Source organism: Phyllobates terribilis, unplaced genomic scaffold (assembly GCF_046119375.1).
Source record: "Phyllobates terribilis strain yellow unplaced genomic scaffold, ASM4611937v1 Scaffold_2__4_contigs__length_985480577, whole genome shotgun sequence".
Lineage (NCBI taxonomy): Eukaryota > Metazoa > Chordata > Amphibia > Anura > Dendrobatidae > Phyllobates > Phyllobates terribilis.
The window spans coordinates 836373914-836391805 of record NW_027362762.1 but is presented as its reverse complement, the minus strand read 5'-3'; the positions used below and the strand labels follow the sequence as shown (position 1 = coordinate 836391805).

The 17892-nt window shown below is 45.0% G+C and overlaps 1 protein-coding gene across 11 annotated transcripts in view; it reads right to left on the bottom strand.

The window, feature by feature from the left end:
• RAP1GAP2 (RAP1 GTPase activating protein 2) overlaps positions 1–17892 on the bottom strand; it is a 1112678-nt gene that overhangs the window by 138578 nt on the left and 956208 nt on the right. For all 11 annotated transcript variants that reach the window (XR_012298693.1, XM_073667801.1, XM_073667807.1 and 8 more), the window contains one exon: positions 5992–6036. Coding sequence is in view for 10 of the 11 variants with exons in the window: in XM_073667801.1 (XP_073523902.1) it covers positions 5992–6036 (45 nt within the window). In the remaining variant the exon portion in view is untranslated. The remainder of the gene's footprint in view (positions 1–5991; positions 6037–17892) is intronic.

Here is a 17892-nt window from a genome sequence, read left to right as displayed (position 1 = left end):
CAAATGATAAAACAATGATTTTATCAAAACTGTGGCAAGCAGCACATTAAGTGATACATTGCTGGAATCAGGGTCTCTGAGCCAACATCATGCTGCTCTCAGATAGGGTTGCAAAAAAAATGGTGATAGATTTCCTTTAAATTAATGATGGAATGTCATTTCTCTTAGTTGAGTGATTTTTGCCATATTCTGACTCAGAACAGTTATAGAATAGGGCTCAGCACTGTATGGAACTGTGTACCAACACTGCCCCTGCAAAACACACCTGATAGTTGCAAACACTTGCTGAAGGCTGGTGATTCCACAAATGAACTCTTGACGTGGAGCTTTTGTTCATTTGATGCCATTCCAGGTGACCACCTGATGAAGCTGCTTGAGAGAATGCCAAAGGTCTATAAAGCTGTCATCAGAGTAAAACTTTGAGGAATTTAAAGGGAATCTGTCAGCAGGTTTTTGCTATCACATCTGAGTCCAGCCTGATGTAGGCAAAGAGAAGCTGAATCCAACGATGTATAGTTTACATTACTGGGTGCAGCCGTTCTCACACAAGGACAGCTTTTAGATGTAGAATAAAGCAGAGCAGAGAAAGCTAACCCACCCACAACATTGCTAACCCTGCCCACACCAGGCTCTCCATGCACAAAGTCTATAGACAGTGAACTGCCTATCACAGGAGGGGGCGTTGCCGGACTAGTCCGGCAATGCTAATCTCTTAGTGATAAATCCTTCACAGTTAGTAAACCACAGGACGCACTTTGACAAGTGACACATCTCTGAATTCTGTGTTTCAGCCTCTATCTCCTGCTGTCTTCAGATTACATAGCAAAAACCTACTGACATATTCCCTTTAAGGTTGTTCTTTACTCCTAGTTGCCATATTTGTGCCTTTATGGTTTTGCTGCCTTCTGTCTGAATCTGCAATGTCCACATTCCAACAAGAACAAGAAAAACCAGTGAATAAACAGATGTGTCCAAACTTTTGACCAGTACTGTAAATGTTAACCCACAGGAACCCTTCAGAGTTGGCATAATCTTGGACAGCCCAGCATGTAACAATTCAAGTGCCAACAGGCCATGATATTTGTAAGCAGCCGATGGACCCACTTTTAACCCACTTGCAGCATATCGCTAATGCTTTTTTTCATCCAGATCAGTGAAAATTCCTTTTTGTCAATTTTCCTACCTCGGGACATATAAACTGTCTTGGAAAAAAGGTCAAAAATGGGTCGGAAGTTGACCCATTAATCTCAATTTGTCTAAAAGTGCTTCATATGTCTTAGCGTTGGCTTTAAGTGCAATATAGCCGGGATAAGTTTACAAAGACTGTGGATATTTCTGAATATTAAGAAGATCATTTCTATTCCTTACGAAGATATTTAAAGCTGTCCTGAATCCATCTGTGTAATGATCGGCTGAGGTATCTGCCTCCATTCTGTGCTGCTCATTGAGAAATGTGATGAACTGAGATGTAAGTGCCGGATATAGTGGATATAATGAAGAGAAGGATTTATTGCTTTCATGCTGCTCATGCCGAGTAATGTGGAGAAAGAAGTGCTGCCTGCTTTTTATCTACCCTGAGGACTCTGTGAAAACAACATTCACTGCTGATGATTCAGAGAAATATAGAAATTGCTCAGGGGGTATATTTAGGAGCCCTATTATAATCCTTTCAAAAGCAAATTTTGGATTTTATAGTGCAGAGGTCCCAGTGTGGGGACCACTATGGAGTCTCCAAAGTTCATTGTTTTGCCGGCGCTTGTACTGAAGAACGGCAAATGTGGACATGTAGTTTTTAAAATAAATGATGACTTCAGGGTATATATTATCCAAAATAAAATTTGACTGCTAAAATGGCTGCATTACCCGCAGAGCAGAGGCAGGGTCACCGCATAACAATGCCCAGGTTATTGCAAGCAGCAAAATAATACAGGAGATCAAAGATAAAAAATGGAATTCACAATATCTAATGGCGCCGCCATGTTCTTAGGATGGATAAAGGATCTCTCTACTTATCTGAACTTCCCAAAGGCCTCCAGGCTATTAATGCTGGCAAAAAAGACAAGTCCAGCTCACCTCCAATGTTGTATCAGGACAAACATTTATAACTGTGGAAGAGGAATATCACTGAGCTCCAAAAGAGAAAAAAAGCACCTAAAGACTATTAAACTTTAGAGGGGATGTCCAAAACGTGGACATTTTTAACCCTGCTGTTCTGTTCGGGTCTACTAAACACTTATAATGTTCCGGTCATTTTTGACCGTATCTATTAAAGTCTTGATTTTTAGCTAATTCAAGTGTTTTATTTGAATACCTGTTGCATTATTATACTGTATGTGAACATGGTTGTTCATAAACAAATGCAAAATGAAATCTAAAACTTAATTTTTATTTTTTTTTTGTATCAAAAAATGTTACATGGCCTTATTGCAATATTCAATGCATATTGCACATTTGCACATAAAAAAAAAATATTCTTGATATAACTGTAAACTATAACATCAAACTTTATGTAAATATATATTTTTAAAAAAAAATAATAAAAAAAAGTTCATTTTTTTTCTATATATAACGGTAAATGAGGTTCACGGTGCTAGATTTACTGTTTGCATTCGTCACAAGTATAATTTACATGTCTTTTGCATAAGTACTTTGCATACTGCAACATATCACATTTGTTTTGTGATTACTTGGTGTTGGACAGAAGGCACATCGTTTCCGTTTTAGGCTGGTTGCGTTGCTGGTGGAGGCCGTGGGTATCGTAGCAGTGCCGGTGGAAGCCGTGGGTATCGTAGCAGTGCCGGTGGAAGCCGTTGGTTCACTTTCTTTATCTTGCTGTTGGATCCTGTGGACAATGGCTGCCGCTCCATCATCTCTGGGTGTTACTTTTTTTTCTTCGATATATGGGCTAACCAGTGATTTTCCCAACTCCTCTATAAAAGTTCTTCTTTTATATAGTTTATTTTTGTTCCAATTTGGGTGTATTTCACGCCATACCATTGTATGCCGACACATCAAGAATGTTGTAAAAAACAACCATTGGCCATCGATTTGTTTTGCGTTTACAGGTGTAAGTGCCTATGAGTTGATCTAGAGTATCAGCTGCCCCTTTTGTGGCATTGTAATGTAAAATCATGTCCAGCTTTCTGTCGTCTCGATTATGGATTGCACTATCATGGTGCATTGTGTCCATCAGAATGACCAGTTTGTGTTTTTTGGGAACGTAAGAAACTACTGTTGTATCCTTAGTAAAATAATGCATAGAACTATGAACGTCTCTCTTACTGAGGATACCTTGCGGCAGTTCTGGCTTATTTTTTCTAACAGTACCCAGCATGGTCATTTTCTTTTCAGCAACATCTGCTCCAGTTGGTATGATGTGAAAAAATTGTCGCATGTAACATTTTGTCCTTTGAGTCCGGGTGTCAAATCCAAAACTACTCGCACACCTTGATTTTTTTCAGCTCTTTCTCCAGTGTTTTCTCCTATGTATACCTGAGCGTTTACAGCGTATGAACGCTCAGTCCATATTTTGATGCCGTACTTTGCAGGCTTACTTGGAATATACTGTCTGAACGGGCACCTACCTCTGAATGACACCAGTTGTTCATCTACAGTCACATTTTCACCAGTATTATAATATATTGGTAGAATCTCTTCCCATTTATTCCACAAATCTCCAATAGGGGCAAGTTTGTCTGTGGCTCTTCTTTCAATTCGATTGGTTTTATTATCAAACCGACGGACTCTTGAAATCTCATGAAATCTTTCTGGAGACATTGTGGCCCTAAATATGTGGCGACCAGTTTCGGAATTCCATAAACTTTTGGTTGTTTCACCATAAGATCTGTCCACTCCTGCTAACAGTAGTAAACCTATGAAAGCATTTAGAGCTGTCAAATCGAAATTCTTCCATTTCTCGCCATAAACTTGTTGTCCCTCAATGTTTGTCATTTGTATTATGATGTTTTGTATGGTTATATTTATGAACAATTTGAATGCAGATCGTATGTCATCAATTCTTGATATAGCGTACCTAGTAGGACCTGGAGTATATTTTATGACATCTGAAGAAGACCTTCTACCAGCCTGAGCTTTTCATTTACAATGTGAAATGTTGACAACTGAATTGAACTATTTCTATATGAACAGCAGGGTAAATAAGATACGGCGAAAAAAAATTTGCACATAACTATACGGGAAGCGAATTCATCGGCTTTATCGTAATTTGAAAATGTATGTATGGGTAAATCTGCACGGACCAAAAGGACCTAGATAAATTGATAAATAGTAGTAGATGCAATATATTGTCCAAAATTAGATTATAACTCCTTTATTTTACTCAAAAAATGGCTGTAGATTAGTATAAAAGGCTATCGGTCATTTTTGACCGAACAGTACAAGTGTAAAAAAAAAGTGGAGCAAAAAGTAAACAAAAAAAAAATACCCATAGTAAGAACCCCTCAAATGAGGAAAAGTCAATTAACAACAAGTTTCAGAACCGCATAATGAATATTTAAAAAAATATCAAATTTCAAATTCGGTCATTTTGACCGAACAGAACAGCAGGGTTAAATGCATCTGTGCCCCTTGTTAAATACAAACACCTTCTAAACCAGCATCTTTCCAGTAATGTCAGTGCTGTGTCTGCTGATGCATTATTATGTCACGTGAACGCTGCAGCCAATCAGCCGCCAATGATGGACTGCAGCACTCTCATGGCATAACAAACCCTTAAAAGGATTGCCCCAACTATAAACTTTGAATTGCAAAGGGTTCTAAGGGGTAACGTTTATCCTTGTGAAGAGTGACATGCCAGGGCTGACATGCCAATCTGAGGAGACTTTTAAGCCATGCAATGCTCCTCTGGGAAATTAAATATGCAAATTGCCTCTTCAGAGAGGAAGAGGACTAGAACTCTAGTGCCACCTATTGGAAATAGCAATCCTAAAAGTCAATATCGACCCTTTAATGAGCCTTGTCACATGACTTAGGATAAAAGCCAAACCAGAACCTCAATTAGCAGACACTGTGTTTTGGGGTGCTGTCCCTCATCAGTGCAAAGTGTGAGATATGGTTTGGCTGGGTGAGAGGCGTCTGCAAAGGGTAAAATCTGTGGTAAAATAAGCAGCATAAACTGAAATGCTGCAAATTTAAAATCTGTCCGTTTCCACTGTGGATTTTCTCTGCAGGACGTAGATGAGATATAGTAGTCTCATCCACATGCGGCTACTGCAACATGTAGTGGATTTACCATCCACATAATTTGCCAAATATTAGGGGATTTGGATTGCAGGGAACCCTCATTCATTAGGCATTACACTGAGCAGACTGGCTGCAAAGAGATGTGCCCATGCCTTTGAATGGGTGCCATGTGGTGCGCCAGAAGTCCTACAGCAGATGCAAACTTTTTACAGCAGACTGGACAACCCCTTTAAAGTCCTATTCACACTGGGCAGTTTGATGCTATTTTTTCCGCATTTTTATCTGACAAAAATGGATTGAAAAAAAAAAAAGATAAAACTATCTTATGTGATACTTTCTTCAGTTTCGCATTCACTTTGTCTGAAAAATAAATTCACTAAAAAACGGCTTAGACTGATTGCACAAAAGCCCAATGAATGCCTCTGATGCTGTTATTTCTGGAAATTGGATGGGTGGATGGGGATTTTTGGCAGAAATACGGGCACAGTTCAACTTCATTATGCGTGCGCTGACCTATAACAATGCACAAACCTATCCAATAGTATCATATTATCAATTCATCTTATTCTATGAAAGTGCTACTTTTATGCAAATGTACTGAATCCTAAATGATTAAACCCAACATACAAACTGGCATCAGGAATAAACCAGCAAAGAGGGCAAGTCAGGTCCTAGCAGATGGGAGCATTAACAATTATTTTTTCTGTTTCACATGAATGTAGTCACATTCGGATGAGTAAATGATACCAGTAAAAATCAGTGTTACATCTTTGCTCGTTATCCACCTACCTTATTTTTCTGGCTGCTACTTTTTTGCTCCTCCAGTTTAGGGGCCTAAAATACAGTAACAAGAGAATGAAAAATACATTGTTTAAGTGGGAAAACATAGAATATTTAAGAATAATTAGAATAGCTTACTAATATAATATTTTTTTCCTTTGCAACTGCCCAATAAATTAATCAGCAAATCGCAAGTTTCAGTTTTTTGTAGCCTGTGGTCTGTAGATAAGAGAGTGAAGATGGACTCTATCCACCCTCTTACCCACTGGGCTGTTATTCTTGTGTTGAGCATGTTGACCCTATGATTTTTTTCATTGTTCTTTTGCAGTATATATTTCTATGTGTGATTGCATTTTCTTGCCACGTCAAGGCAATACCACAGGTAGATGATGACCTGTGAGCTTTGTGTGTTTCCAGTCTTTACGTCGACTTATGCTCAGTGCACTTGTCTATATTTTAATTGTCCGTCCATTCATCTGCATTCTGTGTGTGCTGTGTGTCTGTGGGGACTGCAGAGTCATGCTAATGCTGCAGTAGTTTAAGAGTTAACATTGGTTTTCCTGGAGACCGATCGAGGCTTGAAGACAATATGTGAGTGAGGTTATTTAGGGGGTCGCTTCACTTCATGCAGAATCTGCTGTGGTGAGCCTGTGCAGTGATAAAGAGACATATTGTTGAGTAAAGTCGAGCCGATGAGTGGTGGTTAAATCTTGAACAGTTTGCTACACTATTTTATAGAAGGGAGACTCTCTCTGTCACTGTCCTTGATGTAGAAGACCAAAGATCCTCTCTGTGACTATCCCTGGTGTATGAGACCAAAGATCGTCTCTTTGACAATCCCTGGTGTAGAAGACCAGAGATTTTCTCTGTGACTGTCCCTGGTGTAGGAGACCAGAGATTGCCTCTGTGACTGTCCCCAGGTGTAGGAGACCAGACACCTGAAAAGGAGAGGGAAAGAGAACCCCCTGATAGAAAAAAATGTTCCCTGAGAGAAAGTAGGAGCCAGGAAAGGAGGGTGAATGCATACTTGCCTTGATTAGCTTTATCAGCCAAAATACCTGTGACCAGGGCTGAGAGAAAGTGTTGTGTCTGTAGTGTAGAATAATACAGAAGCAGGCCATATTTCCACAAGCAGGAGTGGGCTAGTTCCCAAACTAGGGACAGCTACACTGAAATCCAAAAGTCTGGCAGCTAGGAGACAGGTGGCATTTGGACTTAAAAAGGAGAGACACACTGTTGGTTTTGGCTGGAAAGAGTCAGGAACTCAAGAGCAGACTTCTCTGAAACCAAATGACAGGTGACAACGACTGGTGTGACTGTCATTAGATGCTAGTGGGTAAGAAGTCTTGAGTTGAGTGTGACCTACAGGAAAAATGGGTTTGAGTATGGGCCTCACCGAGATCCAGAATGTGACACAGCTGCGACAAGAGAATATGGCAGAAAATTGACACTACGACGCCGACCCAAGGGCTCCAAAAAAAAAACAAGTTTTGAAAAAATTGCACAAGTGTTGAAGTTTGAAACATTTAAAGTGTTGGGCCTTCATATTGGAAGTATTGGATGACTATAAATAAAGCCACGTTGACCTGTTTCTATAATTTGGTATCTTGCTGGGGAGCTAGAGTATCCTTTGTACATACTACAGATGGTGCAGACTGTCCCACTTCCATGTATTTGAAATGAAAGCTGTGAGAAATAATTTCCCAAGCTTCTATGCTATTTTTCCAGAGCTCTGTTCCTCACATGTACCACTATATTGGCATCTATATATAGTTGCAAAAGTTGCAAATAAGAAAGTTTCATCACCCCTCTATATGCTGCAGACACGGCAAATAAAAGCCACAGAACGTTAAAACATCTTCTAATATTCCTAATACTCTGTATTAGCAATCAAGTTACTACACACATCAGATGCGGCAAATCTTTGTTTAATAATATGGCTTCCTGTTAACCATTGATTGATATCAAGTGACCTCATCCATGCACTCCAACATTTTTTTTTATTGCACTACTGGAGTGGTGCTTTAAATGTAAGTCCCCTGCCCCCTGTCTCATACTCAAATTCCAGCATTTTCATCTGTTTTCGCCACTGCTCCGGTCGGTCTCTGGCGAACAGTGACCTGCCTGTGTAAGGTGCCAAAAAGAGGTAGTTGAGGGAAAGCTGTAGCCCATGCTTGCTTTGGCACCCTACAGACAAAGTGTGTCCTCGCTTTGGTGTGCTGCAGTATATGTGGTATTTCCCACTTACTTCTGGCCAGCCAGCTTCTTCTGACTCCAGGAATTCCTCTTCTGGAACCAGGGCAGCAATCAATTCAGAGGACACAGGGTTCATAAAAACAACCAGAACTTTACTTGGTAACTGGCAGTATTTACAGGCAGGTATAAAGGATAAGGCCGAACGGGTTGTCATCTGTCCCACAGGTACCAGATGCAACTTCAGCCCTGGTTCCTGATCTAGGTGAAACATCTGTTGCTTTCTTCTCTAGCCCTAGAGATTCTTCCTCACCTATGACAGTATATCTGGATCCCATTTCACTCCGCCTCTGAGAGCTTGAGTCCTGACTTCTTCTGCAGCCTTGCAGACAGAATGTGCCCCCAGGCCCCGATGACTATCTCGAGGTTCCCAGGCCGGCTAAGGGGACTCTTGCAGAGGGATTCTCTGGTGATCCACTGTCCGAGATGCTAGGCCCATGTCTACCCTAGCAGCCCCTACAGAGCCTGCTGGTTTCTGCTGTACTGCACAACTACTGACTGTCCTCACTTCCTCACTTGACACTAGTACTCAGTTCTCCCTCCCTCTACTGGGCCGGCTGTTACGGTTAACTAACCTACCTAGGCCAAACTGCAGCCCCAGAAGGTTCTAACTTCAGGTACATACTTTTAACCCTTTTTAGTATCAGGGGCAGACCATCACCTCCACCACTACTTCACCTGCAGCTCCAGCATTTCATGGAGCTGTGCAGAGGTCACTTTCCAATACAAGTCTGTGAGAACTTCGTTCTGGCCACGTTCTGGCTCTCATAGACTTGTACTGAGAGCTTGTGACTTAGCTTCTGACTTCCGGACAGTCAGAAGCTACTGTCACAAGATCGCGCCACAGGACCGGAGCGGTGCTGAAAAATGGTGAAGACGCCGGAGGATGAGTATATGACCAGGGGTAGGGGGCTTACAATTAAAGCGCGATTCCAGCGCTGAAAAAAAAAACATGCTGCAGTGCAGCTTTAAGTTAAAATGATAAATCACCATATTGCCTCTGCCATGATCTATGGCCTGGTCTGGTCATTGATGTGAACTTTTAAATATATCTCCCTCTTGTCGTCATCTGTCACAGACAGTCAGCAAAAAGTGGTCTCTAATGTCCTTTTTGGAAGTCCAAGATATGTAAGGTAAGGCAGGCTTTATTCAGTTAGTTCAGGACTAATCTGTAAAAGTCTGATTCTTTACTTAGATATGTAGCTCCAGTCCTCTTTGTGTAATTGTCAGATTCTCACATCGGTATATTGTGATTCCAAAATATTACTTACATGTACATTATATAGACAAAAGTATTAGGACACACCTCTTAATTATTGAAATAAGAGGTTTCATTTATTTCCATTACCATAGGTGTATAAAATCTGGCACCTAGCTAATGCATTAACTTCACAATAAAAACTGTGCATGAGGAACCTCATGTCATGGGTTTCTATGGCTGATCATCTGCATGCAAGCCTTACATGACCAAGCACAATGTTAAGTGTTGGATGGAGTGGTATAAAGCTGTCACCACTGGAGCAGTGGAAACGTGCTGCCAAATGACACATCTGACAAATCACATTTTCCTATCTCATAGTCTGAGTTTATCAAATTACAGGAGAAAGTTACCTGCCTTACTGCATTGTGCCAACAATAAAGTTTGGTGGAGGACAGATAGGACTATGGGGTTGTTTCACAGGGGACGGCCCTGGTTCCTTTGTTCCAGTGAAGGTATATCTTAATGTTTCAACTAGTAAGACATTTTGGACAATTGCCCGCTTCCGATTTTGTTTGAACAGTTTCGGGACGGTCCTTTTCTCTTGTTCTCCAGTGCACAAAGCAAGGTCCATAAGGCATGGTTGTGTGTATTTGGTTTGAGAGATCTTGATTGCTCCTACAGAGCCCCGGGATCAACCCCATCAAGCACCCTTAGTATGAACAATAATGGAGATCACAAGTCCGTCTCTCTCGTCCTACATCAGTGTCTGTCCTCAAAAATGCTCTTCTGGATGAATGGGCAAAATTTCCCCCAGATACACTGCAAAATCTTGTCGAAAAAGAGTGGAAGCTGTTATAAGAGGGCAGCTCCATATTAATGGCTATGTATAAAAGCTTCTGTATGTGTAATATGTAGTTGTCCCAATATTTTTGTCCATGTAGTGTACAGCATATTAATAGAAAATATCCATGAATGTGCATTATTTATCTATAATGAGCATTGACTCCAATAGTAAAGCTTCTATGCTGAAAAATATCCCGTAATAAACAGTATTCCACATCCGGCGATACTCTTCAGGTCAGATAAGTATGGTAATTAATCCCCACTTTTGAACTGGGTACAAGCAGAGAAATCCACTTTTGATGCTTTTGAACTAGGTGCATGTGGAGACATACACTTACGAGGCTTTGAACACGATTCCATTCAAATCACCATCTTGAAAGTATACTTCAAACGTGCCTCAAGAATGCCATGCTCCTGATCCAAGATGCACAGCGGCACATAAGAAAGCAGCAATGTATTTATACCTGACCTGTGTCTGCATAAATGGCTGCAGTCCACACACGAATATTTACAGGATACAAAACAGTTAAAAATCTAAAAGCATCTTTATATCACCAGCAACCATAATGTAGAAACTGGTTTTATTTAGTATTCCAGCAGGTAGGGCATGACCACTTATTATAAAATCACAAGTTTCATTAGCAAAACTTAAAGAGGTTGTCCACTACTGTAGCACTGAAGACCTATCCTTAGGATAGATCATCAATGTCTGATCGGTCGGGGTCCGACACCAGTCACCCCCGCCGAACAGCTGTTATTCAAATCAATAGGAGGTGGATGTGTAGTACCCTGCGGCAGCCACTATCAGAAGACGGAGCAGCTCCGAAAGTGAGTATTTCTGACCGGCGGCCGCTGACACCGATAACAGCTGATTGGCGGCAATGCTGGGTGTCAGACCCCGACCGATCAGACATTTATGACCTATATAGGTCATCAATACTAAAGTAGTGGACAACCTCTTTAAAGCTCTTTCAGACATTTAAATGCCACCTTAAAGGTGGTGCACTTTGATAAGCCGACCATTGTTTAGACAGGTCAACCAGAATTCTATACACACAGAGCAATCGTTAGTATGAGTTTTAAGTTCTGGGAATGCACGTCATTGGACAATGGTTAAGGGTTCATTTATGCTGAGAAGTGAGGGAAAGGAAGTTCCAGAATCTATAGTGCTGGCAAAATGCAAATGAAGAGAGACCACCCACATTCTGTTGCCGAACATATTAGACTGCTAAGTTGTGTGGGATGAGGGCAGCTAAACCACACTTTTAAAAGGTTTTGTGAGAAAGGACAACTAGGCTTTAACCCCTACAAGCACCTTGAGGTAACTGTATATGACAATCAGGGTGTGTATTTATTCAGTGAGTTCAGGAGCTGAGTCCATTCCATACCAAGCAGATGCCAGCAGTGTTGTACAGCCGACATCTGCTTCTAACTGCAGCAACATGATCTAATTCTGATTGTAGCTACTTAGTCATCTAGATGCAGCTTTCAATCACTGACAGCTGCATTTATATAGAATGGTTGCTGGTGTATGCCCATTGACCGCCCTGCAACGCGAATGCAGCGTGCTGATGGGTTGCCATAGCAGCTGGGGGCCTAAGGAAGGCCCCTGTGACTGCCATCTTGATCCTCATGCCAAAGGCTGGGCTTCATAGGAAAATGTATGAAAATGTCAATTTCAATATGTTCTACTATACTGCAGCATTGCAGTATACAGAATAAGCGATCAAACAGATTGCAGATTTAATTCCCACAGGGAAAACAAAAAATAGGGTAACATTTAAAAAAAAGTTTTAAAAAAACAAAACAATAGTAGAAATATAAACACATTTGATATTACTGCAGCCATAAAAAATCGACCCATCAAAATTTTAAAATTAATTAACGCGTACAACAAGAAGAAGAAAGAAAATTGGACATTTTTCAGTTGGCGCACTTCTGTTAAAAAATACATTAAAAAGTGATACAAGTTTGGTATCTATCCCAAAATGCTTTCAATACAAATGACATCAAATAGCGCAAAAATCAAGTCCTGACACAGCTCCATTGGCAAAAAAAATGTAAAAGTTACCGGTCTCTGAAAATAGCAATTTTTTTTTTGCACACAGTTTTGATTTTCTTTTAACCACTAAAATATTAAAATTACTTTTGGTATCCTCATAATCCTACTGGCCTGATGAATCTTCTGCCATGTCCTTTTTACCGTACACTGAATATCTTAAAAACAAAACCCAAAAAGCAATAAAGTGAAGTTTTGTTCTCCATTTCACCACAGTGGGAATTTCTTTTTCCTGTTTTTCAGTGCATTATATAGTGAAATGTATGGCGCCATTCACAAGTATAACTCGCCCCGCTAAAAAACACGCCCACATATGGCTATGTTGAAGGAAAAGTTAAAAAAAATTGTAGCTCTTAGAAGAAGGTGAGAAAAAAACAAAAAAGTGTCAATGTAACAATATTATTGTAGCATCGGCGTCTCTGCCCCGTTCTAGGCAGAGACGCCGTCCCTCTCACCTCCCCGCTCCTGGCGCGGCGTCCTCCAGCGCTGCTCTCCCCGCTGCTTCCGGCGCGCGCTCCTTCCCCGGCAGTGTGCTTAGGGCGCGCGCGCGCGCGCTCCCCCTCTCTTAAAGGGACCGCGCGCGCCGTCCTAAGGAGTCCCCGGCCAATTGCCGGAGGACCTCCCATATAAAGGGCACCTCCTCCAAAATGGAGGTGCCCGAGCAATGTTGTTTGCACCTGTGTCTCACCTGTGCTTCAGCCCTCAGGTCCCGTTGCCAGTTACCTGCCAGTTACCTGCCAGATTCCTGCCAGCTTGCTGCCTTTGTCCTGCCTGATATCCAGTCACCTGCCTGCTAGCCTGAGGTCCGACGGTCTGCCTTCCAACTCCTGTCAGTCTGTCTATGGACCAGCTTGCCCGCTCACCTGGGAGCGCACACCTGTTACCTGCCTGCTAGCCTACCTGGAGGCTCTGCCGTCACGTGCTGTGACCATCTGCCTTTTCAGAGACTCCTGCCCGCTCACCTGGGAGCGCACACCTGTTACCTGCCTGCTAGCCTACCTGGAGGCTCCGCCGTCACGTGCTGTGACCATCTGCCTTTCCAGAGACTCCTGCCCGCTCACCTGGGAGCACCCACCTGTTACCTGCCTGCTAGCCTACCTGGAGGCTTCGCCGTCACGTGCTGTGACCACCTACCATTCCAGAGACTCTCGCTTGCTCACCTGGGAGCACACATCTACCATCTGCCTGCTAGCCTACCCGGAGGCTCTGCCATCACAGGTCGTACCTACCCTTTACCCAGAGACTGCCCCGGTCACTTGCTGTAACTCCCTGCCCGTTCATCCAGAGACTGCCCCGGTCACTTGCCGTAACTCCCTGCCCGTTCTTCCAGAGACTGCCCCGGTCACTTGCCGTGACCTCCTGCCCGTTCTTCCAGAGACTGCCCCGGTCACTTGCCGTGACCTCCAGCCCGTCCACTCAGAGACTGTCCCGGTCACCTGCTGTGACTGCCTGCCCGTCATCCCTGATTGCCACCCGCTCCCTTACAAGGACCGCCCCCTTGTATAGTAGCTCAGAGGTTCCGCCTCCCAGACCCGTTACAGTTTGCTCGGGCCATGGAACCCGGTGGCACCCAAGCTCCCTCGCTGTCGGACCTGTGTCATGAACTGTCCCGCCAGAGGTCCCAACAGGAGTCCATCCTGGGTCACCTGCGGAATGTCAATTCTCGCCTGGACACTCTGACTGCTCCGCCAGCAACCTCCGCCAGCGCCATGATTCGCAATCCGACAGCTCCGCTGTCCACCAACACTATGGTATCCTACCCCGGACCCCGGCTTTCTGCACCTCCTCGCTTCGGAGGCGACTCCGCTCAGGCTCGGGGCTTCATAAATCAGTGCACCCTGCACTTTGAACTCCTGTCCCACCAGTTTAACTCCGACCGGGCCAAAATTGCCTTCATCATGTCCCATCTCACCGGAGAGGCTCTGGCCTGGCTAAATCCTCTATGGGAGAGAGGAGACCCCCTGGTGTCCAACTTGCCTGCCTTTCTCACGGCCTTCCGGAAAGTCTTCGACGAACCCGGACGGAAGACCTCATCCGCATCGTCACTGCTACGCCTCCGTCAGGGAAGCCTCACCGTGGGCCAATATGCCATACGGTTCCGTACCCTTGCCTCGGAGCTGGCCTGGGATAATGACGCTCTGGTTTCAGTCTTCTGGGAGGGTCGGTCCGGCCGTATTAAAGATGAACTTGCCGGTCGGGACATTCCTACCACCCTCGATGACCTGATAGCTCTTGCCACCCGGATTGACCTGCGGTTCCAGGAGCGTGCCAAAGAGGTCACCCGTGAGAGGAGGTTTCCACGCCTAGCTCCTACTTTTCAGCAACCCGTCACTCCCTCCGTCTCTCCTGAGCCTATGCAGGTCGACCAGACCAAGATGGTCGGTTCTCGCCAAGAATCTCGCCGAGCCGAGGGAAGCTGTTTCTATTGTGGCAGTAAGAAGCACTTCATCCGTTCCTGCCCGGAAAAGCCGGGAAACGCCAGTGTCTAGGACCTCTCGGAGAGGTCGTCCTAGACAAAAGTAAGTCCTCTCCGTCTCTGACCTTATCGGTCTCTATTGCTTGGGGAGAAAACCGTCTCTTCGAACTCGCCCATCTGGATTCTGGAGCTGCTGGAAACCTCATCGCCCAGTCTCTGGTAGAGAGATACCATATTCCCACCAAGTCCCTGGCGGAGCCATTGTCAGTTGCTTCCGTGGATGGAAGACTTCTCTCGGAGACCATCCTGCTCGTCACCGAACCTATAACCCTACAGGTGGGAATGCTGCACTCTGAGGAGATCTCATTCCATGTGCTGTCCGGACTTTCTCACTCCTTGTTGCTAGGTCTACCTTGGCTCCAGACACATGAACCCGTATTGAACTGGCGGTCCGGTGAAGTACTCCGATGGGGTCCTGACTGCCATAGGACCTGCCTGGTTCCGGTCCGTCCACTTCGCCCTCAGCCTACTCCAGATAATTTACCTGGTCTCCCGGCTCCCTACTGGCCCTATGCGGACGTCTTCGGTAAGAAGGAAGCTGAGACGTTGCCGCCCCATAGGCCATACGATTGCCCGATCGACCTGGTACCTGGCACCACTCCTCCCCGTGGGCGTATCTACCCGTTATCTGCAGCCGAGACCCGAGCCATGTCTGAGTACATTGAAGAGAATCTGGCTAGGGGATTTATCCGAAAATCTACCTCCCCGGCTGGAGCCGGATTCTTCTTTGTCAAAAAGAAAGACGGCTCGCTACGTCCCTGTATTGACTACAGAGGACTCAATCTCATTACGGTAAAAAACAAATATCCCCTGCCACTCATCTCCGAATTGTTTGACCGGCTCAAGGGCGCCAGGATCTTCTCCAAGCTGGATCTTCGAGGAGCGTATAATCTGGTCCGTATCCGTCAAGGAGACGAGTGGAAGACGGCATTCAATACCCGGGACGGTCACTACGAGTACCTTGTGATGCCCTTCGGTCTCTGTAATGCTCCCGCGGTCTTTCAGGAACTAGTCAATGACATCTTCCGTGACCTCCTGTACTCCTGCGTAGTGGTATACCTGGACGATATCTTGGTCTTCTCTCCGGATCTCCCCACACACCGGAGGGATGTTCGTCAGGTCCTGCTTAGGCTTCGGCAGAACCACCTTTACGCCAAATACGAGAAGTGCCTCTTCGATCAGACCTCCCTTCCGTTCTTGGGCTATGTCATCTCCCAAACAGGTCTGCAAATGGATCCCGAGAAGCTCTCTTCCGTTCTAAAATGGCCTCGTCCTGAAGGTTTGAAGGCGATACAGCGATTCCTGGGCTTCGCTAATTATTATCGTCTTTTCATCCCACACTTCTCGTCTCGGACTGCTCCCATATCTGCACTTACCCGTAAGGGGGCTAACCCCAGGATATGGTCGCCTGAAGCCGAGGAGGCCTTCCTTTCCCTAAAGAAAGCCTTCGCCTCTGCTCCCGTCCTGCACCGTCCGGACTGTAATAAACAATTCTACCTGGAGGTTGATGCTTCCTCCTCCGGAGCCGGAGCGGTGCTCACCCAGAAGTCTTCTACCGGGAGAATGGTAACGTGCAGCTTCTTCTCCAAAATCTTCTCCTCGTCGGAGCGCAACTACTCCATTGGAGACCGGGAATTGCTAGCCATCAAATTGGCACTAGGAGAGTGGCGCTATCTGCTTGAAGGGGCTCTCTACCCGGTAATTATCTACACGGATCACAAAAACCTGGCATATCTCCAAAATGCCCAGAGGCTCAATCCTCGCCAGGCCCGGTGGTCGTTGTTTTTTGCCCGCTTCGACTTCACTCTTCATTTCCGTCCGGCGGACAAGAACGTCAAAGCTGATGCCTTGTCTCGGTCTTTCCTGTCCTCCGATCAAGAGGAGGAACCTACGCACATCATCGACTCCTCCAAGGTGATGAATGTGGCTCCCTTGGATCTAACTCGTCTTCCACCCGGTAAGACGTTCATAGCTGTGCCAGATCGGGAGAGGGTTCTTCGCTGGGGACATTCTTCTAAACTAGCTGGCCATGCTGGCCAAAAAAAGACCTTTCAACTTATTGCCCGGCATTACTGGTGGCCTACCCTACGTAAGGACGTGGTAGACTTCGTCGCGGCCTGTTCATCCTGTGCTCGTAACAAAGTTCCCCGACATCTACTTGCCGGCCATCTCCTGCCCCTTCCCGTACCTGCTGCTCCTTGGCAACACATCGCTATGGACTTTATCACCGACCTTCCAGTTTCTGCCGGTTGTACCGTCATTTGGGTTGTCGCTGACCATTTTTCTAAGATGGCCCACTTCATTCCCCTGCCTGGTCTTCCGTCTGCACCCGAGTTGGCTAAAGACTTTATCCGCCACATCTTCCGTCTCCATGGTCTGCCCCTCCACATCGTGTCGGATCGTGGGGTTCAGTTCACCTCTCGTTTCTGGAGAGCCACTTGTAAGCTGCTGGACATTACCCTGGATTTCTCCTCCGCTTACCACCCTCAGTCCAATGGTCAAGTGGAGCGGATCAATCAGATCTTGTCCAGCTACCTCCGGCACTTCGTGGATGCTCACCACTCGGACTGGGTGGATCTTCTACCATGGGCCGAGTTCTCTTATAACAACCATGAGAGCGAGTCCTCTTCCAAATCCCCGTTCTTTATAGTTGGTGGCCAACATCCCCGGATTCCACTTCCTGTCTCCGTTTCTGTGGACAACCCTGCTGCGGAGTCTCTTGTCAGCGAATTTTCTACTATTTGGGAGAGCACCAGGTCCGCTCTTCTTCTCTCCTCTGAGCGGATGAAGAGATATGCTGATAAGAGACGTCTGGATCCGCCCCAATTCCGTCCGGGAGACAAGGTTTGGCTCTCATCCAAACATGTGCGGCTCAAAATACCCTCCTACAAGTTGGGTCCTCGATTCATCGGCCCCTTCGAAGTCCTCAGGCAAATTAACCCTGTGGCCTACAAATTAAAACTCCCGGCCACCCTACGGATCCCCAACTCCTTCCACGTATCTCTCCTCAAACCCGTTGTCTTTAACTCTTTTTCCAAAAATCCAGGTGCCCCTCCTGCTCCGGTTTCCGCTGATGAC